This window comes from Rissa tridactyla, chromosome 4 (genome assembly GCF_028500815.1).
Source record: "Rissa tridactyla isolate bRisTri1 chromosome 4, bRisTri1.patW.cur.20221130, whole genome shotgun sequence".
Lineage (NCBI taxonomy): Eukaryota > Metazoa > Chordata > Aves > Charadriiformes > Laridae > Rissa > Rissa tridactyla.
The window spans coordinates 86,225,679-86,250,261 of NC_071469.1; the positions used below are offsets into that span (position 1 = coordinate 86,225,679).

General features: G+C 37.4%; 1 protein-coding gene across 6 annotated transcripts in view; it reads left to right on the forward strand.

The window, feature by feature from the left end:
• Positions 1-24,583, forward strand: part of CDH8 (cadherin 8) — a 132,103-nt gene that overhangs the window by 50,153 nt on the left and 57,367 nt on the right. For 5 of the 6 annotated variants that reach the window (XM_054199059.1, XM_054199061.1, XM_054199060.1 and 2 more), the window contains exons 3-5: positions 4,716-4,835; positions 17,869-18,036; positions 21,901-22,088. In XM_054199059.1, the coding sequence (XP_054055034.1) occupies positions 4,716-4,835; positions 17,869-18,036; positions 21,901-22,088 (476 nt within the window). The remainder of the gene's footprint in view (positions 1-4,715; positions 4,836-17,868; positions 18,037-21,900; positions 22,089-24,583) is intronic. The other variant, XM_054199062.1, reaches the window with a different exon arrangement.

Sequence of the window (24,583 nt, forward strand, 5' to 3'; positions counted from 1 at the left end):
ACAGAAGAGCACTAGCTGAGCACACACTTCTTATTTTTATGATGGCTTTTAATCTTAGTTTGCCAGCAAACACAGGCTTTCTTAGCTTGCCATATAAAAATACTTTTATTGTTAATTGCGTCTCTGATTGCTAGCCTGTTGCAAAGAGAAACTACGAAACCTGACGCTAACAGAGTAAAACAATCAGCAATGGTTAATGGCTAAATCACATTAGAAGTGTTCATTAATTAAAATCTCTTGAATCTCTTTGCAGTCCATATTTAATCTCAGGGTCATTAGCATTGCAAACCTGTACCTTAGAAAAAAACGCAGGAAGTTTTTTAACCAAACATCTTAAAATTTGCCTCATCTATCAAAAAAATTGGTTTTGTTTTATATAAGGCAATATTAGGTACATAAAGAAAAAAAGAAACAGTGATTATGTTGTTGGGCCAGATTATATAAAACTGCTATATTATTGTAATTAGGACAACAGTGCCTTGGACTATAATAGTGGCTTTCTTATAAAAATGGCACCATTTCAAATTTCTAGTCTCTAGCTAAATGAGTTTGTTGTAGCATTGACAAAGAAGCAAACACAAGCCAAATGCAGTCAAAATTAAACACAAACAGAAACCTTAGCTGTTTATTTGCTGGGTAGAACACAGAATGTTGTTTTTCAGAGCATTTACTTAATAAATGCTCTTGCCTGCATTCTTACTGCTTTTTCAATGCAAAATTTTTATCTTTAAAACTTTAAGCACTTTAAGGATGTAAAAAATATTTATGTACATGTGGTTTATAACTGCCGTGTCTGTAGTGGAGTAAAATCCTACTTAAATATTGCTAATCCAAAGCTCCAGACCAAAGCACGGAGAGTTCTGCTGCATTCGGGAGGTTGCCTAAATAACAGCCATGATGCCTGTGAGTTCCTTTTTTCTGCATTACTTTTCACCCTCAAAAATCTCCCGGTGCTCCAAATCTTTTGTTCATGCTTGGTTGAAAAGGGCTCTGTCGCTTGTGGGAGTGGGATGAGTTGCTGCTTCTTCTGGGCCCTTTGCATCTTGCAGCGGAACCAGAGCCGCACTGATGCGGCAACATCCTCTGCAGCTGCCGAGGGGACAGGCTTTGCTCCTTTATATACTTCTTATTGCCAGTACGAACATATTAATGTGGCATCTTTCACACCTGCAGAAGATTTGATTCCAGGCATAAAACAAAAAAACTTCAAATTCAAGGTGATAACATTTAAACTACGTAAAAGCATAACTAATTTCAATAGTGGAAGTAATTTCTTTAATTTCTGTTTCCTGATTGCTTACATCTTTCATAAACAATTTTCATCAATAAGATTGCTGGGAGCAAAATGCTGAATCTGACAGACCTCCTCAGAACTGTGTATGATGGTTGGAAATGAAGTGCCGGGTGGCAGAGACTGGCAGTGTAAGAAATTGATTTCTAGGAGCTGGAAGAGTATTTTCTTTTTCCGTTCCCTTCATTAGTTTTATTAAGTGAGATTATAGTCACGCTTCCAGTGACCTGTAAGAGAAAGAGAAAGGAGGGTATGCCATTTTCCCCCTCCTTTTGTGTCTATAAACAGTGAATGGGAATACTGACTATTATGTATGTGTTTTTATTGTATGTATACATTTCAGATAAATTTGGGGCCTCAATAAGTGATTAAATTATTTTATATCACAAGAAAAAAATCTTGAGAGCTGAGAATCAGGATTGGAAGCAATGTTAGACACTGATTGCCTCTGTTTATTAAGGCATATTCAACTTTAACGTCTAATGAACACTTGGGATAAAGGATGCGTTTATCAAAGAATCAGCATACCCATTTAAGTTTTGAAATCTTGAAATAAATATCTGTAAAAGTCTTCAGGAATTCTCAAGTGAAATAAGAAAAGAATAGACGTTATGTATCAAATCTTTCTAAACAAGCATTGTAATTATTTCTGAAGTCCTTTGAAATGAGAGCCAGCTAGGCAAATCAAACACAATCTCAAAGAAGTCAACAGTTCCACTTTATTTTCCTTTGTGTATAAAATATATTGTGGAAACGAAATGAAACAGCCTAGATAAAATACTCTTACAAAAATTGTCAGTGTTCTGCGATGAGCCTTATCTGATTCCAGCCCTGTCCCGTTGTATGATGTTCTGCACAAACCGCTTCTGTCTTAGAAGGTTGCAAAACAGGAGTTTTATGGCAGCAGCCTCTCCCACAGTAACCTACACGTATATTTTGGTTTGAGTCCAGCTGCAGAAAGCCCTGACCTCTATGTTCGTGTTTGGTCTGAGGCGTGGAACAGCAGCTGTGAACTGCAGGGAATGTCCTGCTGGGGTGGCGGGGCTGTAGCCTGAATTCTGCCGGAGGGGCGGTCCAGCTTGGCTAAGAGATTGCTTTCTGTGGGAACCACAAAACAGAGAACGTGCAACTGGTGTAGGAGTTAGAGAAGGCAAGGCAACAAAACTTAAATACGTGAGACAGTTCTAACAGCTACATCTTTTCGTGCTCTGTAACTACTGTGGGCAAGCCACAAAGGGTTCTTTTGTTCCTCTGTTCCTGCAACATCCAAACTCAAGCTTCCTGCATGCTTCCTCGTCATTGTTCCCTATTTCATTTATTTTCTGTAGCATATGCCGTGGCCTCTGAACGTGCCCCATGGTTGCTTCCCTGTTACTGTTTTTGTTCCCTTGTATGTGAAGGAGGTCATTCAGGATATCATCCGTAGGCTGGGGCTGCTGTACTTACTACAAGGCTGGGGACCACATTCGTGTCATCTGTCCCCTTTATCATTTTCACTCAAAGCTGCCAGGCATTCTCTGTTAGTGCTGGGGTATACAGCAAAATTTGTAATTAGTTAGACAACAAATTTCCCATCTTAATTGCTTACAAAGCAACCATCAAGTTGAGGATAAAGTCCATTCCTCCTGCCCAGTGGCTGGTTTAAGATTATTATGTTAAAGGCTAGGTATAAGATCACCTTTCAACATCAAAACCAGGTATGCTTCAAAACATGTATAGTTTACACGTTTTACAAGAACAGGTTCAGTGAGCATCTGTCAAAGATAGATGCAACGTAATATTGATCAGCATCGCGTTCCTCTTCTTGTGGTGCAAATCAGTGCAGGCGTGCGGATTCTTTTGGACCCTGCGGAGCAGCAGGAGAGGCTGGTGGGACACTTTCCTGCCAAATGGAGCCATGGTAGATAGAGCTTGCATGACTGCCACCTGATCTGCTTCCCTCTTTTGATGTTCTCCCCATGTAAGAATGGATAAATTTAATTCAGTAGCCAAAATATATGACCAGTACAAGCCATAGGCATTTTTTTCCTCTAGTGTGATGTATTTCTGCAACCCACATTCCCTTGCCTGGGAATTGTCTGGCTATTCCCGTGCACCAAACCCTCCACAACTTCAAGCACCACAGTGTCTCCACTCCAGGAATGAGGTGTTATCCGTCCCTCGAGACGCTCCCAAATCCTGCCAGCCCCATAGCTTGCCCTGGTCCTGGAAGTGGCCAGGTGGGAAAGGCTGAAATGGAAGCTGTTGGGTGATATGCAAATTATCTCTAAATATGCAAATATTCCTCTAAATAATTTGCATGTATTGTAATGCAGAAAACTGCCCAAAGCCGTGGCAGTGATGCGCCGTACAGAGAAAGAAGAAAAAAGAGCACAGTCCAAGGACATGCCAAAGGGTTCTCCTCCCCCCTTACTGTTCCTGTCCTGAAGTGTGGTGGAATTTGGATTCAGCAGCACACAAGGTGTGAGAGGGAAGAGGAGGCTGGTTTTATTGGCATATTCAGAAAGGGGGTATTTTGGTGGATGCTGTAATTCTTTTCCTTTCTGAACATAAGAAACATAATTCAGCCCTTAACCTCTCTCCTACTCTTGCTTTCTCTCACTCTGTAGATAGTGTCTTTATAGTTAGCCTAATTAATGTCATCATTATAAGTTATCCAAAAAGCCCTCTCTGTAGCAAGCTTAATGTAACCTACTGAATTTCATTCAGTTTTGCTTCTTACAGAAATGGAAAGTGCTGTGTTGCCTAAGAAATAAAAAGGGCAATTTCCTTAATTTTTTCTTACTTTTTTTTGGAGAGAGTATGGAATTTATACCTCTGGCTAGACAATGGCCCCCTCAGTAGCAGAGACTCATTTCAGAGACAATAGATGTTGTCCTGACTCTCTCACTGTGGACACATCAAACCGTTATTATGTCTGCGAGCCAAGAGGAGAAAAAAGAACCCTTTTTATTATTGCTTTTCTATGCAGCCTCTGTAACTTGGCAAGGTTCTTTCAAATGTGATTTTGCGAATCTTAAATGCAACATATTATATTGTATTATTAACCTTGTATTTCGTATCCCTTTGATATGATTCCTTTGCAAATGCTTGAAGTCTACACAGATCTATCAGGTAGCTTTAAATGCGTTCTACAAAGAAACCTTAAATAATACAGCTGCTAAAAAGGTTTTTCCTTTACCCAGAAACCCAGTCTGCTGGCATATATCATGTTGAAGGAAAATGTTTTGTTTGTGTTCCGCAAGTAATATTTTAAGTTGTTACTGATGTTTTTTTTTTTCTTCTTTTATTATTGTCATATATCTCAGAGATTTCTTTAGAGTTTCAAGGAAGTTATTTTTTGTTTCTAATTATTTTTTTGAATAAGTTATGCACGTTTCTAGTAAGTGAATAAACATTAATTGTATATATTTTTTTTATTTAGGCACCTTTGTAACTAAAGTCACAGCTACAGATGCAGATGATCCAGTTTATGGAAATAGTGCCAAGCTGGTTTATAGCATTCTGGAAGGACAGCCTTACTTTTCTATTGAGCCACATACAGGTAGGTGACTCTGAGTGTGAATCCCTGGGTTAGATTTACACAAGTGACCATCTCTCTTGAGTATATAATATACTTAAACAAGGAGCGTAAGTAGATGTCTGTCAGTGTTACTGAGTTGTAACATCTCACTTGTATTCCATCGGAGTCTGATCATGTGAAAAGACAAAGAAAAATCTATGTTAAAGATAATGCAAGTGATGGTGATGCTAATATTACAGAAGTTACTGAAGCAAAACCGAAGGCAGTGGCAATGCCGTGTGACTTATAACTGATTAGGGATTGAAAGACTTGGCCTGAGGAATTTAATGAGTATAACGTAATTTTCAATGAGACTGTAGTATTTCCAGTTAAAGAAAGTACAGTTTAACTTGTGAATTTTAGTGACTGTATCGGATGTTTTCATTAAAAGTTATTTTTCTTTCTTGATTGGATGGATCAGGGGAAAGAAAGAACATGACACTGAGTGTTGGTATGAAGTTTTATTAATGTGCGTTTAAGGTGACTTTATTTCTCTGTGGTTTTTAAAGTCTTGAAAGTCATCTGAAAGAAGTGCCAATAAATCCATTTCCTCTTGTTTTCTGTACATGTGTCGTATTTACAGCAAATTCATTTAGTTACAACTGAGAAGTGTTTTTTAAAGTGATTTGGTATTATTTCTTACATTCTTTCACCTGTTACTAGAAGGGTTTTTTTTAATCACTGAGTCAAGCAGCTGTGATCTCTTGAAGGAGAACAAAACTATAACTCGTTTTAAAACATACAAAAACCCACCTGAATTTATATGACCATAAAGGATTAAAGCAGGAGTAAAAATTCTTGTCCTCATGCAGATTAGCAAAATTGTGAAATAAATGCTAGGAGAAATAATTAAAGGGTGCTTTTGCTAGATCAAGTGTGCTAAGTTTTCTCACCAACATTAAACAGAGCACTCTTAGACTCTTCAAAGTCTTGGAAGTTCTTTAATTCTTTCTGTCGAGAATGCATGGGAAAAGTTATTTCCCTGTCCTAGAAATGCCCGAACTTGCAGGGACGTTCAGTACATAGTGTAGGTCGATAAATATTAATAGATTAATGGATTAGTAGATTAAAGGGTTTTCTTCTGGTTGAAGGACAGCTGTCCTAAGTGTGAAAACAGTCTCTGGAATGTGATTCAGTATTTTATGTTATGCTACATGTGAAATAGAGTTTTACAAAGAATAACTAACACAGCATGATGGAAGAACAGGAGCTTGTTTCAAAAATAAGGATGTCAAGAAGGTGTTATTAGTCAAGCCCCTTAGTTAATGCTGGCTGATTTGTTACAAGTCATATGGAAATAAAACTCTAAACAGGCCCCTGACAGTCAAGTATCAGAAAGTATGACTCTGTTTTCTTTAATATTACAGATTATTGCATGCGGTAATGACTTGAGTTAGCTGTTCTAATTAGAGGGGGATTAGCTGTGGGCTCGTTCTCAGTTTCTACTAGGGAAAGTTAGCGCTTTAGCGGGGGAGCTGGGAAGTGTATTCTCCACCTACACAGAAGATTTTTCACTTCTTTCGCGCAAAACCAGTCTGAAAGAAATATTCCAAATGTAAAAAATTGTTTAATTTTACTCAGGTTTGTTATATCTATTGCATTAAAACCTTATGCTTAATCCAATGAAGTAACTGTTCATCTCCTAGGAAAGTGACTTCCATTATCATGAAAGCCAGAGAAAACTCCAAAGCTTTTTGGTGAACCTGAAAATCATGATTTTTCTCCTTTTTCACTCGCATTAAATTCCCCCTCCTTCATTTCCAGTTACAAATATTCCTTTGAGTAGCAATTCAGTTACCATGAAAATGACATGTTAGTTTCTAAAGGGAATTTAATCATAAAGAATTCAACTGTGGCTTTGCCACAGTCCCTGAGTAAGTGGCTTCATATTATGGAGCTGCTTCTGCATGAGTAAGTGGTTTCAAGATTCCTTATTTTTCTAGATCTGTGGAGCACATCAGTTACAACCATTACAACTGAATGAGTTTATGTACTCGGGCCGTCCGCCCGTTTCTTTTCCATCTCTATGTAATGGCCTTCACCTGTAGTGTAGCTACCATACTGCTCTTACAGCTTCCCACCAAATAGTTTGTTAAATCCGGGGTTGTTTCTATGCTATTAGTTGGATCTCTCCATTGCTTGTAATGTTTTAAAATTTGCAGAATTTGTTCTTGTGTCTGAGATGTGTCTTCATTCACTTAGAGAAATCTTAGCCGTAGTGAATATCATTGTGTAGAGCCCTCCAGCGTGCATTTGTTTAGAATATGAAAACAATAAATATACATAAAAGTCTAGTCATTTAGCAAAGCAGATGCAGGTAGTCATGTAGAAACTACAGCCGTATGTTATACAGGGTGAAAAAGATTGCTCTAAACCCCAGCAGCCGTATAGTTGAGGTTCTTCTGAAGAGAAGTGTTGATTTCAGAAAATGTAAGGAACTAGGCAGCAGATTTTCTTGGCAATACCGGAAGTTTGGAGCAAGGGTATGGTAATCTTTATTACCTGCCAGAGAGAGTTTTATGGGTTGTTAATTTTTTCTTTATATTTATCCAACCTTAGCAATGTGAACCATCACAACTAATACTTGTTCCCTCTCAGTAACTAGGCCAGGAAAACGTGTTTTCTTACACATTTGTATGTACCCGGGAACCGCAGTGAAAGTTGTCGTGTGGGAAGATGTTTGGGTACCATGGCAGCAGTGTACAAATCACAGCAGAACAGCCAGGTGGAGTAATGTCTTATCCAAAACAAATCAGACCTGAAGGTGACCCTTTGAGCGTGGTGGATGTTTTAGAGGTTGGGGATTTTGGGGGGGAGAGGGGGCGGGGGGAGCCTGTGCATAGCTATGCTGTCTCTGTGGTTACATGTCATTAGTGCCCCTGCTAAGTTGAAAGCCTTTCCAATTTGTTTGAAACAGAATTGTTTCTGAACACAGATATTGTGTCTGGATTTTTGTCTTTCCCAAAATGGAATCACTCTTTTAAGAAATGGACTATGTTAAAGTGATCCATTTAAGAATGTAAATATTTTCTGTTACTCATAGGAGCATATCAAATGTTATCAAACGTATAGCTACTTAGAGCTGATCTGCTTACTGTTATTCTAGATGACTGGCCTTTTATTAGCTTTGTTTATTAGAAATTCAGACTAGATTTAGGTCTGTGCAGCTGCCAGCACTGGGGCCTATAATTTTTCCTTTTCCTGGCTCAGACTAAAGATTGTCTGACCTTGCTGCTTTGTTTTAATGGTATGCTGAGAGCTGACCATCAGGGATAATCCCAGTCACGCCTCCTGATTTCCTCTCCCTTCTGTAGCACTCTGAATGAAAAGAGGGAGCAAAGGTGTGGGATATGGCTCTGTGCCTGCGGTAGAAGGGGTCGCTACGCCTAAAGGTAAACCTGAGGAAAGCAGTTGCTTACTCTTCTGCTTTTTTATTCCTAATAACTTAACTAGGTGTAGTCCTTATCTGAATCGCGCTCTTGGTTGAGACTCCTTGCTGAAACAATTCTATAATGCTGGGTGTACAGAAATAAGTACTGGTAAGTGACCCATAAAACAATAATTTTCCATTATGCTAGATGAAAAATGCATGTACTTCTGCAGGTCTGCTTCACGAGTTCTTCTGTTTGAGTTATAGACACATGAAAGAAGGTAATTCAGGAGTTATTTTTCATTCAGTGCTCCGAATATGGCTTAGGGTAAATGCTTTTTTGATGGCTTGCTCTGAATATTTCTCACTTTTCATTGGTGAATTTTAATATGACCACTGGTTTAATGGATAAAGAGTAAACATAAATAATACATCACAAAGATACAGATTCAGATTTTCTATAAGTGGCTAAATTTACAATGTGATGACATGAGATTAGTAACAAAACTCACAGTGGACTAAAATATATTCCGTAAATCATTATCGTTATGTCTGACTAACTGATGACAGGTTTCCTGACTCGTGTGTATTATTTATAAAGGTACAGAAGTTGTATGTATTCTCTCATAATCCAAATAATGACAATCAAAATGCTGGGGAAGGGAGTTCCTTAAGACTGCTAAAAGTAGCTAAAGTACACTTCTCACTTTTAAGCTTTTTCAAGAATATTAAATCATGACTGTCAGCTTTAAAATAAGATTATCATAATGGAACGTAATACGAAGTGACACTGTGTTCTACAATATAGGAATGGCAGAGAAAATACATTTTCAGCCGTGTCTGACTTATTTACATTTCACATGAACTTAAGTAATGTCACTCCTACACGTACCTGAAATATAGTTACATGAACAAGGTAAATTACGCCAAAAGCCCTACTGCACTGGAAAACATACTGTACTATTCAAGCATAAACCCTTGTTGTATCTGAAAAAGAATAGATTTTAAACGCTGACATCTTGGATATAGTCATTTGGTACAAAGGCAAAGTTCAAGTTAGTAAAGCTGAGATGAACAGAAGAGTCAGGAGACCTAGAAAATAAAGACTCTCCTGATAGAATGTGGGTATTTCTTTGGAGAGTGAATAATTAATTTTTTTCTTCTCTACATAGCTTTAATTTCCAGGTGATAGTGCACGTGCTTTAATCAACAGACCTTTTAATGATTTAGTATATGGCCCTCTCTGGACCACGGTATTGAACCCTGTGGTTCTGAAATAGGAACATAAATGAGTAGGCCTAGGAGGAATGAAAATGGCATTCAGCAGAAGTCAGGTTTGAATCTTTTATTTTAATTTGCAGTCTTTATTATCTTCCTCCATCTAGACCTTGAAATACAGTCCAGCAGAATGAAAACCAGTGAGGCAGCCAGAGGAGAAATGACAGCAACTTTTGACTTGCAGACATTTTTGTGATGTTACAGACTATTTCTTCTATCTGGTTGTTAATGTTATTAGTTATGGTACGTGTCAATGATAGCACAAACTGCCCTCAGAATATAGCATGTAGTACTGGTGAGACCCATCATCATAAAAAAGACTACTGAAATGCTGAAGAAAGTTCAAAGCAGGGTAGCTAAGGTGAGAAGGATATTACTTATAATGAAAGAATGATTGAACTTAATTTGTATAAACTGGATAAGAGGTGATTAAAGGAGGATATGAAATCACTGCACAAATATTTGAGAGGTGTTAATAAAAGAGAGGCATGGGGACTGTTTCTGTAATTACTCATGACAAAATGACAAGGTAGCATTTTCAAACCAGAGAGAGATGGGAAAACAATTTTTATACAGGAAATAATCTGCAACTGTAAGGGGAAAGTAATGAGCTGCTAGGAACAGAACTAACTCATGTTCAACAGAGCCTTTCTAAATAGTTCGGTGTCTAAATAGTTTAGATTTAAACCCTCATGGGATTATTGTAGAGAAAGAATTTGTTCAACATTAGTCGGAGCCTGGGTTAAGCTGCTGTTTTCTACCTCGATGTATTAACTACTGCTGCTGTGATATCCTTGCCAGTTACTACAGATTTTAAGTTAACTAATCTTTTTAACTGAAATCAGTTTAAGAACTGGGGTGGTGTCGTGGTTTAGCCTCAGACGGCAACAAAGAACCACGTGCCGCTCGCTCCTGCCTTCCTAACACAGGAAGAATCGTAAGAAAAGGCAAGACTCTTGGGTTGAGACAAAGGCAGTTTAACAGAACAGCAAAGGGAACAGGCAAACAACAACAACAACAACAACAACAACACGGATAGGGGAATATACAAACGCGATTACGGAACCGCCGCTCCCTCGCCGCTCGCCGGCCGGACCCGGGCCGCCCCAGCCCGCTTTTAAGCAGCAACTTCCTGCCCCCTCCCCCGGCAGCTCAGGGTGGGCGTGGCTCACATGGCATGGAATACCAGGAAAAGTTAACCCTATCCCCACCGGAACCAGGACAGGTGGGTAGGTGTTGTTCTGTCTCAGCAAGTGAGGTGTAGGAACTCCTTTCCTAGAGGAGAAGGCAGCGTACAGAGGTAGGTCCGTGCAGCCCGGAGAGCAGCATTCCTGAGATGGCAGGATCGGCTCCAGCACATGGAAGGGTTTCTGCAGTTTATGTGTGGTCGATTCCGTTACAGCACCTTCAGCTCTGTCTTGACAGCATTTGATGCACTTAGGCCCGATGCTGAAAATAGAGTCTATTTTCAAACCAGTATAAGCCTTTTCTTGTCATTGTGTACTAAGTATGCTGTGCAACCTTAGGAGTTGCGTTAAGGTGTTTGTACAGGGATTCTTTGGTGATTCTGAGAGTTGTCTTGGTGACAGCCCATTAGGAGAGGGAGTTGTACTGACGAACCACGAGTGCAGCAGACCCTGAGGGTCAGTCCTACCCTTCCTGCTTTTTACTTAGAAGTACAAGGTGCAACTATTACAGATGAGGTATGTGGGATTGGGTCCTTCAGGAGCAGCAAGAGCTGTCTTTTCTGATTAATAAAGGAAGTATAAAATCACTGCAGAGACGTTTGAAAACAGTTATGATGGTCTATAGTTGCTAAAAGATGAGCGGCTTCAGATCAAGACAGATTGGCATTTGAAAAGAAGTGAATTCTGCTTCTAGAGTTTATCTAATAATAGTAGTAACAAAAAAGCTGATACCACACATTTCTTGTATTTCAGAGCAATGCCTCTATCATTTTTGAAAGCTAGTGAGATAGTTAGGACTTAACCGTGTTCCTCATGCTGAGTAGGAAAACAGGGGCTGCGTATCTAAATAAAGTTGTGCTTCAAGAGACTGAATTGGAGAAATTTGAACTACACAGCTAGGTTTGGAAAGCATCTGGAAAAGAATGTAAGGCTACTTTCTGTAAAGTGTCTAATATAATTATAGGTATGAGAGGATCGTTACAAATAAAATCCTAAGGAAGCAAGGTCATCAATGCAGTGCAAAATATTTATTTACTGCATTAATTCTCCGTTGGAGAGAGGGCGGTCCTTTCACTATGCCAGCAAAACTTGGTCCCAGGGAAAAGAGAATGGCTGGGAAGTAGAGATGAAGGCTTTTTACCCATACGATAAAACCCAAATAAAAGTTCATCTGAGTTAAAAAGGCGGTATTATAATAGGTGTTATCCAATCATATCCTCTATGATATTCTTCAAGCAGAATACATATAGCGAAAGATAGGTAGTGTTAATTTATGCACAGTGTCAAACTTGCAAGGTCTACTTCAGAAGGAAAGCATGATCAGAAAACACAAAAATTGAAGTAATGTGGGCTGAAAATACAATGAATTGTACGTTGCTCAAGAAACAAGAGAATTAATAAAACAATATTCGATCTTCATCTCACAATTTAACAGAGACGCAGGCAGTGCCATCTTCCCCACACAATTTTAAAAAATAAACATGGTAATAAAATATGTACACTTATTAGCTTCTCTCTTGAAAATACAAAAATGGCACAGAATCCCTCCACGTAAAATAGTATTCCACAGTATTCAGTTCCTCACCTAGTGATTATTTTTACTGTGGCTGAAGTCTTTGATTTGAAATATATCTACATTTGAATGTAGTTCAGACAACTTCTGTAATTTGATAATTTTACTAGAAAGTCAACCAACTTTGATAGAGACTGCAGTTATTTTTCTTGTCTTGCTAAAATAAAAATCCTAAGGCATTACAACTAAATAAGAAAGGAGAATATTTGATGATCATTTTTATTTAAAATATGATTTTTATGAAGGGTAAATTGAATTAGAAATAGTGGATCAGTATGCCTCTATAACATCATCGAAGTACTAGACTTTTTTTAATTTTCAAGAAAGTTAGTCGTGATCTATTAATTTTTTAGGAATTATTGTATGGGTTTTCCACAGACGTCCAAGTGAACCTTTTTTATGGACTGCTGAAACATCACTGAAGTGAGTGTGCTTCATGGGAATACAAAGAATGCATCTCACGGCTCTCTGAAGAAATTACAAGATTGATTTTTCAGAAGTTTGGGCCCTAAATGACTGCTATATTTAATAAGAATCTCCACCAAGATTTTAGCACGGAAGGAAGATCAAAGCAATTACTTAGCTCTTCCAAAATGAAGAGGGGAAAGTTCCAAGGAAGCAAGTTGAAATAGCAGGAAGTCTTCATCAAAATGTGTGAGATGAATGAGGTGCTTGAGAAAGGCTTTTCAGGGCAGGGTTCCAGTTCTGCGTAGTGCTTGCTTAGTTTTGTTCCATGTTCTCAATTACTATTATGTGTAGTTTTATAGTGGTACCATAAAGAGATCCTTAAAAAAAGGGAGAGGAAAGTGAAAAGTGAAAACCAGATCCTTACTTCTATTGTTCCTTTTACTTCTCTTCTTTCTCTTCATCAGCTCTGGCCTCTGACACATTGCTTCTTTTCCCCTGATCTTTTTCAGTGCGAGACAGTGTATATTCTTCCAAATAGGTTTTTGAAAGTAGTCCACAGGGGTGCATTTTAACCGATTCAAGTTGTGAGGCAGATTGTGCAAATTGCTCAGTGTGTGCATTTAGGACCACTGTAAAAGTAAACCCCGTTTTGCAGCTGTTTTATTTGCTATTGAGCAGTGTGACACCAATAGCTGTTTAGGAAAAGCAACTCAGCCAAAAAATAATAAAAAAAAAAAGTACTTCCAATATTGGGGGTGTTTTTCATTCTTTGAAGAAATAGATTACTTTACCTTCCAGCCCTCTTTTGATGTTTCCAGCTTTAGTCAGAGGTTCTGTAGCCAAATTGGGATGCAGGTATCTGTTTGCTGGTTGTACTGCATGTCCATTGAAGGTTTCCACAGGATGAAGGTCTGTGAAATATTATAGAATACATAGAGATAAAGCCTTATCATAGACAATGTGGAGGGAAGGGACCTCAAGCGAGAACACGGTGAGCGCCCTTGCCCCAGAAAAGAATCAGGTTTATCCCTTTTCATTCTCATTTGTCTGGTAGGTTCTTAAAAACTTTCACTAATGGAAATACTACAAATTCTACAGGCAGCCTTCTGTCTGCACTTACTTTCTCTTTTAGAAAGTGTTCCCCTAATGTTTAACTGAAAGCTCTCTTGCTGCAATTTAAACCCATTTTGTGGTTTGTGTTTCAGGCCCATAATTTCTTCTCTTATCCCCAGTGGAAAAGGAGAGTAGCTCCCAGTAATTTTTACATATTGGGCTGTGAAGTCTTTCCTCATACTTCCCTAACTGTATAAACCAGTTTTTTTCAAAACTGGACACACCGTTGCAGCTGCAGCCTTACCAGTATGAGTGAACTGGAAGGATTATTCCACAGTTCTTCCATATAACACACTAGATAATATACCAGGAGATGGTTGAGCGTTTTTATCAGCCAAATGCTGTTGACTCATATTAATCTCATTTTGACTCCACATTCTTTTCTGTCTTGTGAGTCATCTGCTCTATTGTAATTGTGAAGTTAATTGTTTCACCCACACAGAATACTTTTTACTTGCCAAATTGGGTTGCATCCTTCTTATTTAGACTTTCCAATTTGTCAAAATTGTTTTGAACTCTAATCCTGTTCTTCCAGTACTTGCAGTGGCTCCCAACTTTGTGTCATCTGAAAGGCTTGATAAGTTCTTCCTGTCCTCTGTCATTCAGGAAATATTGAATGATGCTAGAAGCAGAACAAACCCTGTGAACCACCCCATCCATCTATCTACTTTGACAGTGAGCCATTGATAACTGTTCTGAATACAGTCTTCCAACAAGCATCTACCTGCCTTACATTAGTTTACGGTAATTCTCATTCCCCGCTTTTAAACTGCTCTCCTGTTTGGCACATATCATTTTCATCCATCATAGCATGCTGAAAGTGATTATGTTTTTATTCTCGATTTGTTTCTGGGTTGAATTGAAGTAGAGGAGGTTGAAGGCTCAGTGAGTTAATGTTCTGTGTGCTGTATGCGTATTAGGATTTGGTGAGCCTGAATTGTTTTCTAAAAATAGATTGAAAGTTTCAGTACTTCCTGTGAGCCCAGCCTGAGAACTGGTGAATGAAGCAAAAGAACAAATAAATATCCATGAAGTTCTCTATGCCTAAGTCTCTTAGTCTGTCTTTGTCTTGATCATGTTATTTAGGTGAGGATGGAGCCTTTTTGTGTATATTAATTTGCCTCATAAGAGATACCGACACTTGTCTTTCGCTGACCTCCATTCTATAGATTCTGAATATAGAAATACTGTTGGTAACAATCAGCCTGTGTAATTGGGATTCATTTGATGTTTAAAAACCTTCAGCTCCTCTTGTAGTAATTCAAACAGTAAACTTTTTTTAGCTTTTTATTGTGTTTGAAATTGAAACTTGACTTTGTCTTTGACTCTTAGCTTCTGGCAAATGGTTTATGGGCTGAGACAGCAGCTAGAGACAGGTATAAAACTATTGAAATAACAGGTTGTGTTAGTATCTTTATACAGAAAAAACCCCAAATTTTTATGTCTTAAAAGTCAGAAACGGTAATTCTAATTTAGGCACTTTTTAAGGTATTTTAATCTTCCTGATATCTTTCAAACCATAGACAAGGGCGACTGTTCCATACATTAAGAGACAAGTTAAAATACATCTAGGAAAAATCATCACTTTATTGAAATAATTAATTGTCTCAGAGGAAACTACAGAATACAAAATGTGGCATCTTATACAAGTCATCTGTAGGCTAGACTTAACTATCTAAATCAAGGTTAAAAACAATAAACAAACAAAAAAAAAACAGCCCGAGGGAAACTCTGTCTGAAAAATAATAGTGGAGAAAAAGTTACAGTAGGCTTAATAGAAAACCCATTGAAATACGGTTTCGCTGATCTTTGGTTTGGTTCTGCTAGTGAAAAAAATTGATGTGGACCAAATTCTGGTACACTAAGTTTGCTTTAGCATCTTTTGTATGAGTCATCTCATTTATAACAGTAGAATTATTCACAGAATGCATCATATTATTCCTAAATAGTAAACCAATCAGTTCAAACCAGTCACAACTGTCAAATGCTTTTAAAAATAAATGTCATTTACTCTGCTTACCCAGGCTGCTATGGAGGAAATGTCCCTACTCTTCTACTGAATGTGTTTTGCCCCTATCACATCTGATAAACCTTTATTATTATCTTCTGGGTTTACTCTTCCCCTGTTTTCATTCAGAAAATTTAACAGAAGCATATTCTTCAATGTTTTGCAGAATAACTTCTGTCCCCTCCTGTAGATGGTATAACATAGTTAAATTACACGAATGTTGTACTTCAAGGCTGCGTTGCTGGTTTTACAAGCACCAGCTCACATTGTGCTTCTCAGGGTCCAGAGCACCACCTCCTTCAAGGAGTTTCGTTGTTGAAGTTTAGAAGTGTAGCTGGCTGCGCCCGAGGTCTGCTCCTTTGCCAATAAGGATAAGACCAGGAATATTTCTTTATCCACTATAAACACAGGAATAGATAATCTTGGCACTTCAGCCAGTGCCATTTCCAAGGAGCTTATTTCATAGAAACTATCACATGTGAAAGAAAAAAAGCATTTGAAATCTCCACAGCTACATTAGTCTAAATAGAGAAATCAAAACTAACAGATTTGCAATAAGTATTGATTGACATCTAAAAACTCCTGACAAGACTTAACAAAGAATGGGTTAAAAAAAACCCCAAACGGTGTGAGAGCTAATGAAAGATATGATCAGGCCCAGTAACAGGTATGTGTGATCCCGGGTGGGAACTTGGCCACTCTATTCAACATGCGAATCTTAACAAACATACAGTACAAAATAGAATTCTTACCTTCTTTTTTTAATGAATTCCGAAGACTTGCTGAGTTACTGTTAATGTCTGCCCATAAACTGTGTTCTTCAGCTCCGGAAGTCCAGGCCTGTGAAAAGGGAGGCTCTTCTTTATGCCTGAGAAGAATCCTCAAGCACCATGGCTTAAAGGAACGGCTGCAATGGTGGATTCAGTCCCCCTCGGCACTCTTACCCTTCACTTAACCACTAAGATCATTCAGGAACTTGAACTTTGTGCTCTCTTTTCACAGATGAATGATTTAAAAAAAAAAAAAAAAAAATTAAAAAACAGGATTAAAAGGAAAAAACCACCATATTTCCATTTAACATTTAGAGTTGTTTTCCCTATGTTTAATGGGACTTCGTTAGATGATTATTATCTTTTTATTACGGTGGACATTATTAGACTGCGATGAACATTATTTAAATTTACCATTTAGTAATTACCCCTTAGTATTGCACTTTCCATACTGAGTGTTATGAATATAATAGCACATTACAGGTGGAGAAGTTTTGGAAAGAAAAAAATATTATTTCTTCTGTTATTTCTTCTGTCCATGAAACCTATAGGAGGTTGCAGTGGATCTGGCCCTGTATTTAATTGGTCTGTCCCTTGCAGAGACCTTCCTGCTAGCCCACTGACACTCTATTTTTTGATATACTGCAGATTATTTAACTTCTCTATCTTTAAAAATTTCTAACCTAATAGCATAGGTGATAGCAGCTTACTGAGATCATCATCCAGCAAGCAGCCCACCTTGAGTGGGGACAACGGAGTGACTTGGGGAGTTTGCAGTAGCGGTGACTATGCTGGGAGACACGCTGAAAGACATGCTGGCGTTCTCCAGTAGAAGTTCAGGTGCTTGATTTAGGACTTAAGGGAACAACCGTAGCCTGCCTGATATACAAGAGCAGATTAAATAATGGGTTTGGGTTTAAAATATTTGAAACAGTTAATCTGACAGATACGGTTAACAGTGTTTACAGATTAAGTTTACGATGTGGTTGCCTTCTGTTTGTGAATTCTGTGGGCAATGGATGGATTTCTGTGGGAAGTAGAACAGAAACCAAAAAGTTTGGTATCACAGGTACAATTAATTCTTGGGTTTTGGACCACAATTTCATTGCACGTTTAATTAAATCAAGGTAGGTCACCTCTACTATACTTTTTTGAATATCTGAAATTCTTCTTTAGCCTTGGTATTAAGAGGCAATTTAACTGCACCTTTAGCAATTCAATTTTTATACCAATACATATATCTGTAAAAATAGCTGCAAAACTGAATTTGGTTCTGTACCTGACTTTTTTTTCCTCCCATTATTGTAGCTATAATTAAAACAGCTCTTCCCAACATGGACAGAGAAGCCAAAGAAGAATACTTTGTGGTCATCCAAGCAAAGGACATGGGAGGACATATGGGCGGACTCTCTGGAACTACAACAGTGACAATTACACTCACAGATGTTAATGACAATCCTCCTAAGTTTGCACAGAGTAAGTGCTCTTACGTGTATGTGTTCTCCTATATAAGAAAGTTATATGGCGCTGGCGTTTCTTTATCAAGCTCTTTTTTTTTTTTTTTATTTAATCATATTGCCTGGGTTTGTAATGTAATTTAAAAACATGTAGCTGCTACCAGAGAAACATTAATAGTCCTCTGCCTGATTAAGAGCTTAGGAAAGAGGGAATTATGTCTACAACAGTGCACACAGCTCTCTGTCTTCCGTGTTGCCCCTCTTACATCCACACAAAAAGGCTTGGGGACTTTTTTTGATATATACTTCTTTGCTTTCAGTGCAGTTGTTTCTAAGTGCTAGTTTTAGTTGCTGTTGTATGTGCTTCCATCTCATGCAGACAAGTGACGCTACCAGCAAAAGACATATATACTGACAAAAGTAATAAAGGTTTGACTAATCAGGTAATAGTGAAAAAAACAAAGAAAATAAGTCTGAGTCTAGATAATTGTTGATCTTTAATCCAAAATCTATATTTACTGCTGTGGTTCCAATGGTGTCTTGCTGGGCTAGGTTAAAATGATTTGCCATCCTGCTGAGGTTCTCTACAAGCTTTGTAGTCTATTTCAAAGATGAAGAGAAAAAGAAAAAAGAAGAGGGAAGAGCATAATGAATGGATTGATTTTATTTGGAACAGGTGCAATCTAATGCTTATCTTTTTATCCAGCTTGTTCTGAAAAACTGAAGTTGTAAGGTATTAAGAGTCTATTTAGGGTTGGAGAATGTTCACGTCTAGACTTTTTAGCATTTTTACTTTATTAGAAGCATGTTTTTCTAACAAGGTACTTATGCACCCAGTGTAAGATTAATTCTTTTCCACATATGTATGACTTGAAATCCATTTTGCCCTGTTCTGAAGACACAAAGAGTGAAATGGGTTTGTCCTAGTACCCAGTGTGTGATAAACACTCTCCTGTAGTCTAGAAAATTCATATACAGAAAGATAGAGAGGAAAAAATATAAATAAGCAGAGGTAAAAGCTTATTTGCAAAATATATATTTTATTACCTCATCTTAGTGGTTTTTAACAGATAAGCACTCTGTGCACAATAAAAGGTTTTCTCATTATAAAATAAGAAATGCATCAATTTTTTACTTCATATCATATTGCATTGCTTGCACTTGTGTAGTGGTGTTTTCCAAAATAGGATGACAGTTTCTCTAATAATGTAAACTTCTGTAGATGAGAGTCCTGGCTGAACCGTATCGCCAGCATGCAGAGGGGCATTTCTTTTATACCTGCCGTGTGCCGCAGCTCTAACTCTGTGAATACAGATCTGCTTTTCCCAGCTTACCTGGCCGTTGTATTTGTATCAGCGCTTTCTGTCTCAAAAAGCCTTTGAGTGCCAGCGTGAGAAAAGCAGATCAGAAAATGAGGCACACAAGGGGTACTAACTGGTGGTTCTGCTGGTGGTGTCGACGGGCAGCAGGAGTGAAGGCGCAGGGGGATGGAACTGCTGCCTCTTGTCTGTGCTCCCCTCGTCTGGACACAGCGGCACCCGGGCCGGGTCGCGTGAGGAAGACAGCATCGCAGATCCCTGACGCAGACTTCTTATGTGGAAAATGTAGATTAGTTTTCCTACAACGAAGAGTGAGTTGTTGTCTTTGAAGCCACTGTAGCTGGTGCATTCCCGTGCAGAATTCAAGCTACCATCTAGGAATAACCGCCCTGTTATAGCTCTGACCATTACCATTAGACAAAAACTGCATCTACTGTAACTTTGTATTATATATATATTGCATTTAAGGAGGATGAGCCACAGTAAGCATTGTAACTGGATATTATTACAAATTCTTTCTCTTAAAACAAAGCATTGATAGTATGCTGCCTAGCATTACAGATTAGTCATGACTCTGGCCTTACAGAAGAGCTGATCGAGTCTTTTTTTACACCGTTGAAGCGCAGTTTGCATTTGCCCAGAAAGGAGAATAAGAAAGGATCAAACTTACAATAGAGCCTAACCAAAATGAAATAGAAATTCATAAGTTGTAATACATGCTGCTTTCACAATAAATTGTAATGAACTCAGAAAGCGGTGTGTTTTATCGGTTTATTGTTTCCAGGCAGGACAGAAATGTATATTTATGGTTTGATTTCAAAGAGTGTTAGCCTCCTGGGTTTTAGAAATGAAAAAGATGAACTTTCACTACTTCTGTGATCTCTTTGAAATAATTTTAGAGGCTTTTCATGTCACAGAAGTTTTTAACCTGGCAATTTACCATACAATTTTGTTGAGAAGAACCATGCACTGCCGTGAAAACCAAGGGTTTTGAAAGATACGTAATGTGGATTTTTGGTCAGCTCTGTGCTAGGACATCTTGACAGGGCGATTCATAATGCTTGAGAGCAATTTGTGTAAAAGCGTCAGCTGCATCATAATAATTTTTTTTACAATATTTTGTAAACTATCTTAATAAATCAGAGAGAAAAATACCAACTTAAAAATGCAATCAGCTGTGTCTGGAGATTCAAACCACAAAGTGTGGACGGCAGTATAAATTATGAACACATAATTTAGTCTCCTGAGGCACTTGATTGCTTTGGCTGCTCATTGTTTGTGAGCCATTATGAATATTCTCGAGGAATCTTGATGATCTCCAAATTATCTCTAATAATTTAGCCTAGAAACATTAAAGAAAAAAAAAAAATCTTTGACTTTGGGACAGACTGTATGTATAGCTAATATATGTACTTGTGGATTCCTCACAGTTTCCTCCCTACGTTCAAATGTTGCGACTGCAGTCAGCCTACAAACAGTTAAAGCAGTAACTTCCGAACATTTTGTTTTTAGAAAACTACTAGCTGCACATAACAGTCAAAATCACACATTTTCTTAGAACAACTGTGAGGATAGAAAAGAATAAATCCAGAACCCTTTGTCAAAAACCATTTTAAAGGTCTTGTCTGCTAACCTTGAATTCCTTTTGACGATTTTAATTACTAAGTAGCACTGCAGTTAATTAGATCACGTATTAACTGTAGCTTCAATAAGTGTAAATTACCAAGAGGTAAAAAAATAGGCACCCAATAAAGAATGTTTGAGCTAAAGCATGCACATGTCCTCTGTTTTTCAGAATACAGTTAAGAACTGTGAGTTATAATAGAAAACGGGTATTTAGATTTTTTTCTCTTGATAAAATGCTTACCTAAAACAATATATTGCAAGTTCTAAATAGATTTTTGACACTTGTTAGGTTAGAAGGTTTGAAGCAAGTATTGCAAAAAATAAAAATATTGACAATTTGAATAGCACTTTTCTAGCGGGTTTTAGTCTAACCCTACAACCAAATAATAAATACAGCGATGATTGTTAGGAAAAGTTATTATTTCCTTTAAAACATAAATTTTGGAAGTTTCCTTGAATGTTTCTTAATTAGTTTCTTATCGCAAAAGGGAGGTGGAAGGGGTTAAAAAACCAAAACCGAATCAAACTAGAAGAGCCAAAAAAGTAGTTAAGATCTGAAATTGTATAAGGTGTCTTTAAAGTATTAGACTAGTTTTCTACAGAGTAAAAGACAAAGTTTCACAGCTGAATTCTATAAAAAATATAACTGCATGTGTGTAAATAAAACGGTAAGTTCAACAGTGCCTGCAGTAGAGAACGTTGCAGATTTCCAGTGTTGGAAGAAGGTTAATATTTATGTTTGCCAACATTAAGCATCCCTGCAAGGAAGAAGCAGGATACTCCTGTAATGAAAATAACTTGTAAATAACTTGTGTAAATGTGCTTTGTATCTGTTGCACATCTCAAAAGTTTGCATTGGGGAAGTATAAACAAATGAAGAGCACACCAGAGGTACTGGAATTGGGTATAATGTTTAGTCTTTTCCTCTTATTTGTAAGGTCTGTATCACTTCTCAGTAATGGAAGATGTTGCTCTTGGTGAACCGATAGGAAGGGTGAAAGCGAATGACCTGGATATTGGAGAAAATGCTAAATCATCCTATGATATTATTGAAGGAGATGGAATGGATATATTTGAAATTACTACAGATGCCCAAACTCAGGACGGCATTATTAGAGTGAGAAAGGTAAATGATATTTCTGTTTTAAAAAAAAAAAAAAAAAAAAGTTTATTGTACATACGACTACCCAGCCAGACTGTACTTTGTGAGAAAATGCGGGTTTTCCAAGGATTCTTTTATCTATGGATGAGGTGTCAAGCCAGCGAAGTGATAAAAAAGGGACATATTAGCCATGTCCCTCAAAATTGTCATTTAGGCGACAACTGGGGAGATGTCCATGGAAGTATTTTCTGTGCTGGGCATGTGTTAAAATCTTATCTGGGCTTCCATGTGGTCAAATCAAAAGGTTTTGCTTCCTTGTTTCCAAAGGAGAAGAGTAGATGGGAATTTGCTTTGGTGGTGGTATAAACTTCCATAAAATCTTGGCTCAGTATTCATCAAATAAATTTTCTCTATTATTTGATTTGCTGTATAGCTGGTCAAATACTGTTTAGAGAAAAAAATTATCACAGCATATTATTTAAAGGACCTGATGTGTGAGAGGCTTCGTTGTCCACCTTTTCTCATGTTGAACTCTTCGCTCAATGAATAGTGATTTCACTGAACCTTATCAAGGACACCAGCACTGTTTCCCATGAGAAGTGCCAAATTCAGGCCCTAAAGAAGACTATGAATCCATTACCTTTTCTATGCTTGTACAGTCTTGGTGTATGCAAGATGAGGTATTTGCATGTACACAGCAGAAGGACCACTTAGTTATAAACAGAAACATGGGGAGAGACAGCATATCTAGAACAGAACTTGGCTTTTAAAGTCAATGAAAAGCTAATTGCAGACTTAATTTTTATTATTTTCTGGGGAAGGAGAAGAGAGCTGATTCTCACGCTGTGTTCTGAAAAAGGATGTGAATATAACTTATAACACTGGCATAGAGGGTTTTAAATATGTAGCATAGAGCACTCTAAATGAATCTTTGGTTTGCGTTTTTAAAAAAAAATAACACAAAACAAAGACCAAAAAACCAAACCATTACATTCCAGTGAGTACAGGTAATTAATATGCAACTTGTACCTGTAATAAAAGAGGTCAGGCAGAGTACCTATCCAAAGTTTCAATTTTCTGTTTCTCAGTGAGTAGGTCAGCACTGTAGATACATAATAAAATGATGTATATTTATCTAAATTGAGATCTGTTTTCCTAAAGAGAAAATTATGATATACATCCTTGATCTTCCTTACTGTTATTTATTGTATGCTGTGGCCTCTTTCGTAAACTAAGGCAATTAGCCTTTTGCCCCAGTTCCCTAGGCTTTATTTCATAACTGAGTCTCTAACATGATGTTGTTTCATATATTCATTTTGACAGCAATAATCACTTTGTTTCTACTACAGTAGACGATGCATGGAGGGTACTGTTCACCAACAGATTTCCTGCAGCATAAATTCACGGGCTTTAGACAATGCAGAGTAAATTTTCAATACGATATTCTGATTAAGCGTGACTAAATGTATTGGGGTGCTGTCATTTCTGTAAAGCATATGAAAAGCAATTGAAAAAAATTATATAGGAGCTATGATTGGCAAATTGTGAATATGCCGATTTATAAATCACCATTCATAATTACAAAAGCTTCCTAATTTAAGAGCTGCTAAAGAAGCAAGGTTTTCTCGTGTTTACTAGAATTTGTGAGAAAGAGCAAATCCCATTAGACCTTGATTCATACCTGAAAAAATTCAACAAAATTTGAAAATGTACATATTGAAGGCTTTGACAGACTTCCTGAAGGTCCCTATTTGCGCTCTTGCCGATATTTGCATTGCAGATTCCGAGTTTCTATGTCCTTTTCTTTTTATCCCTGGGACATTGTAATGCAAATCTTAATATCTTTCCAATACTTGGCAATTTGCATCTTTGAAATTTGAATCATTGTGAGACACAAGAGAATTATATAGTGAATATACTGATGTGCTTCAAGACACAAACTTGAATCTCCTATAATGAAAAATTCTAATACTCAAAAGTGTCACAGATTTGGTTTTTATTTGGTATTTCATTCTTTTAAATCCCCTGTGTTTTCATCTTTTACGTTTTAATATGGAACTGTAAAGTAGTAAAAACAATGGTGACATGGCAGATATATTGATAGAATAAAGTAATCGGTTTCGTGTTTCTCTCTCTGAAAAAAAAATAAGATACAGAAATAGGAATTGCTACAGTTTTGAGAAATTCCTGAGAGATGTCTACCTCATTTACCCCTATAAACAGAAATGCAGTTACCTGAAGTGCAATAATATTGAAGTATTTTCTTATATGATTAGCTCTACATTTTTCCACATAATATCCAACAAATAATAATTGCTAGTTGTTTGCATTTCTCACATTGTTCTGGAAGTAATAAAATATTTATTCTTTGTGGAGCTAGTATTTTTTTTTTCTTATCTCCAACTAACAAAGCACTGATTAAGTGCATGATTAGTATGCAAGTCGTCAGCGCCAACAAATTTGTAGTATTTATCTGTTATGTAATTGTAATGGTATAATTCATGAGAGAATATTTTGGT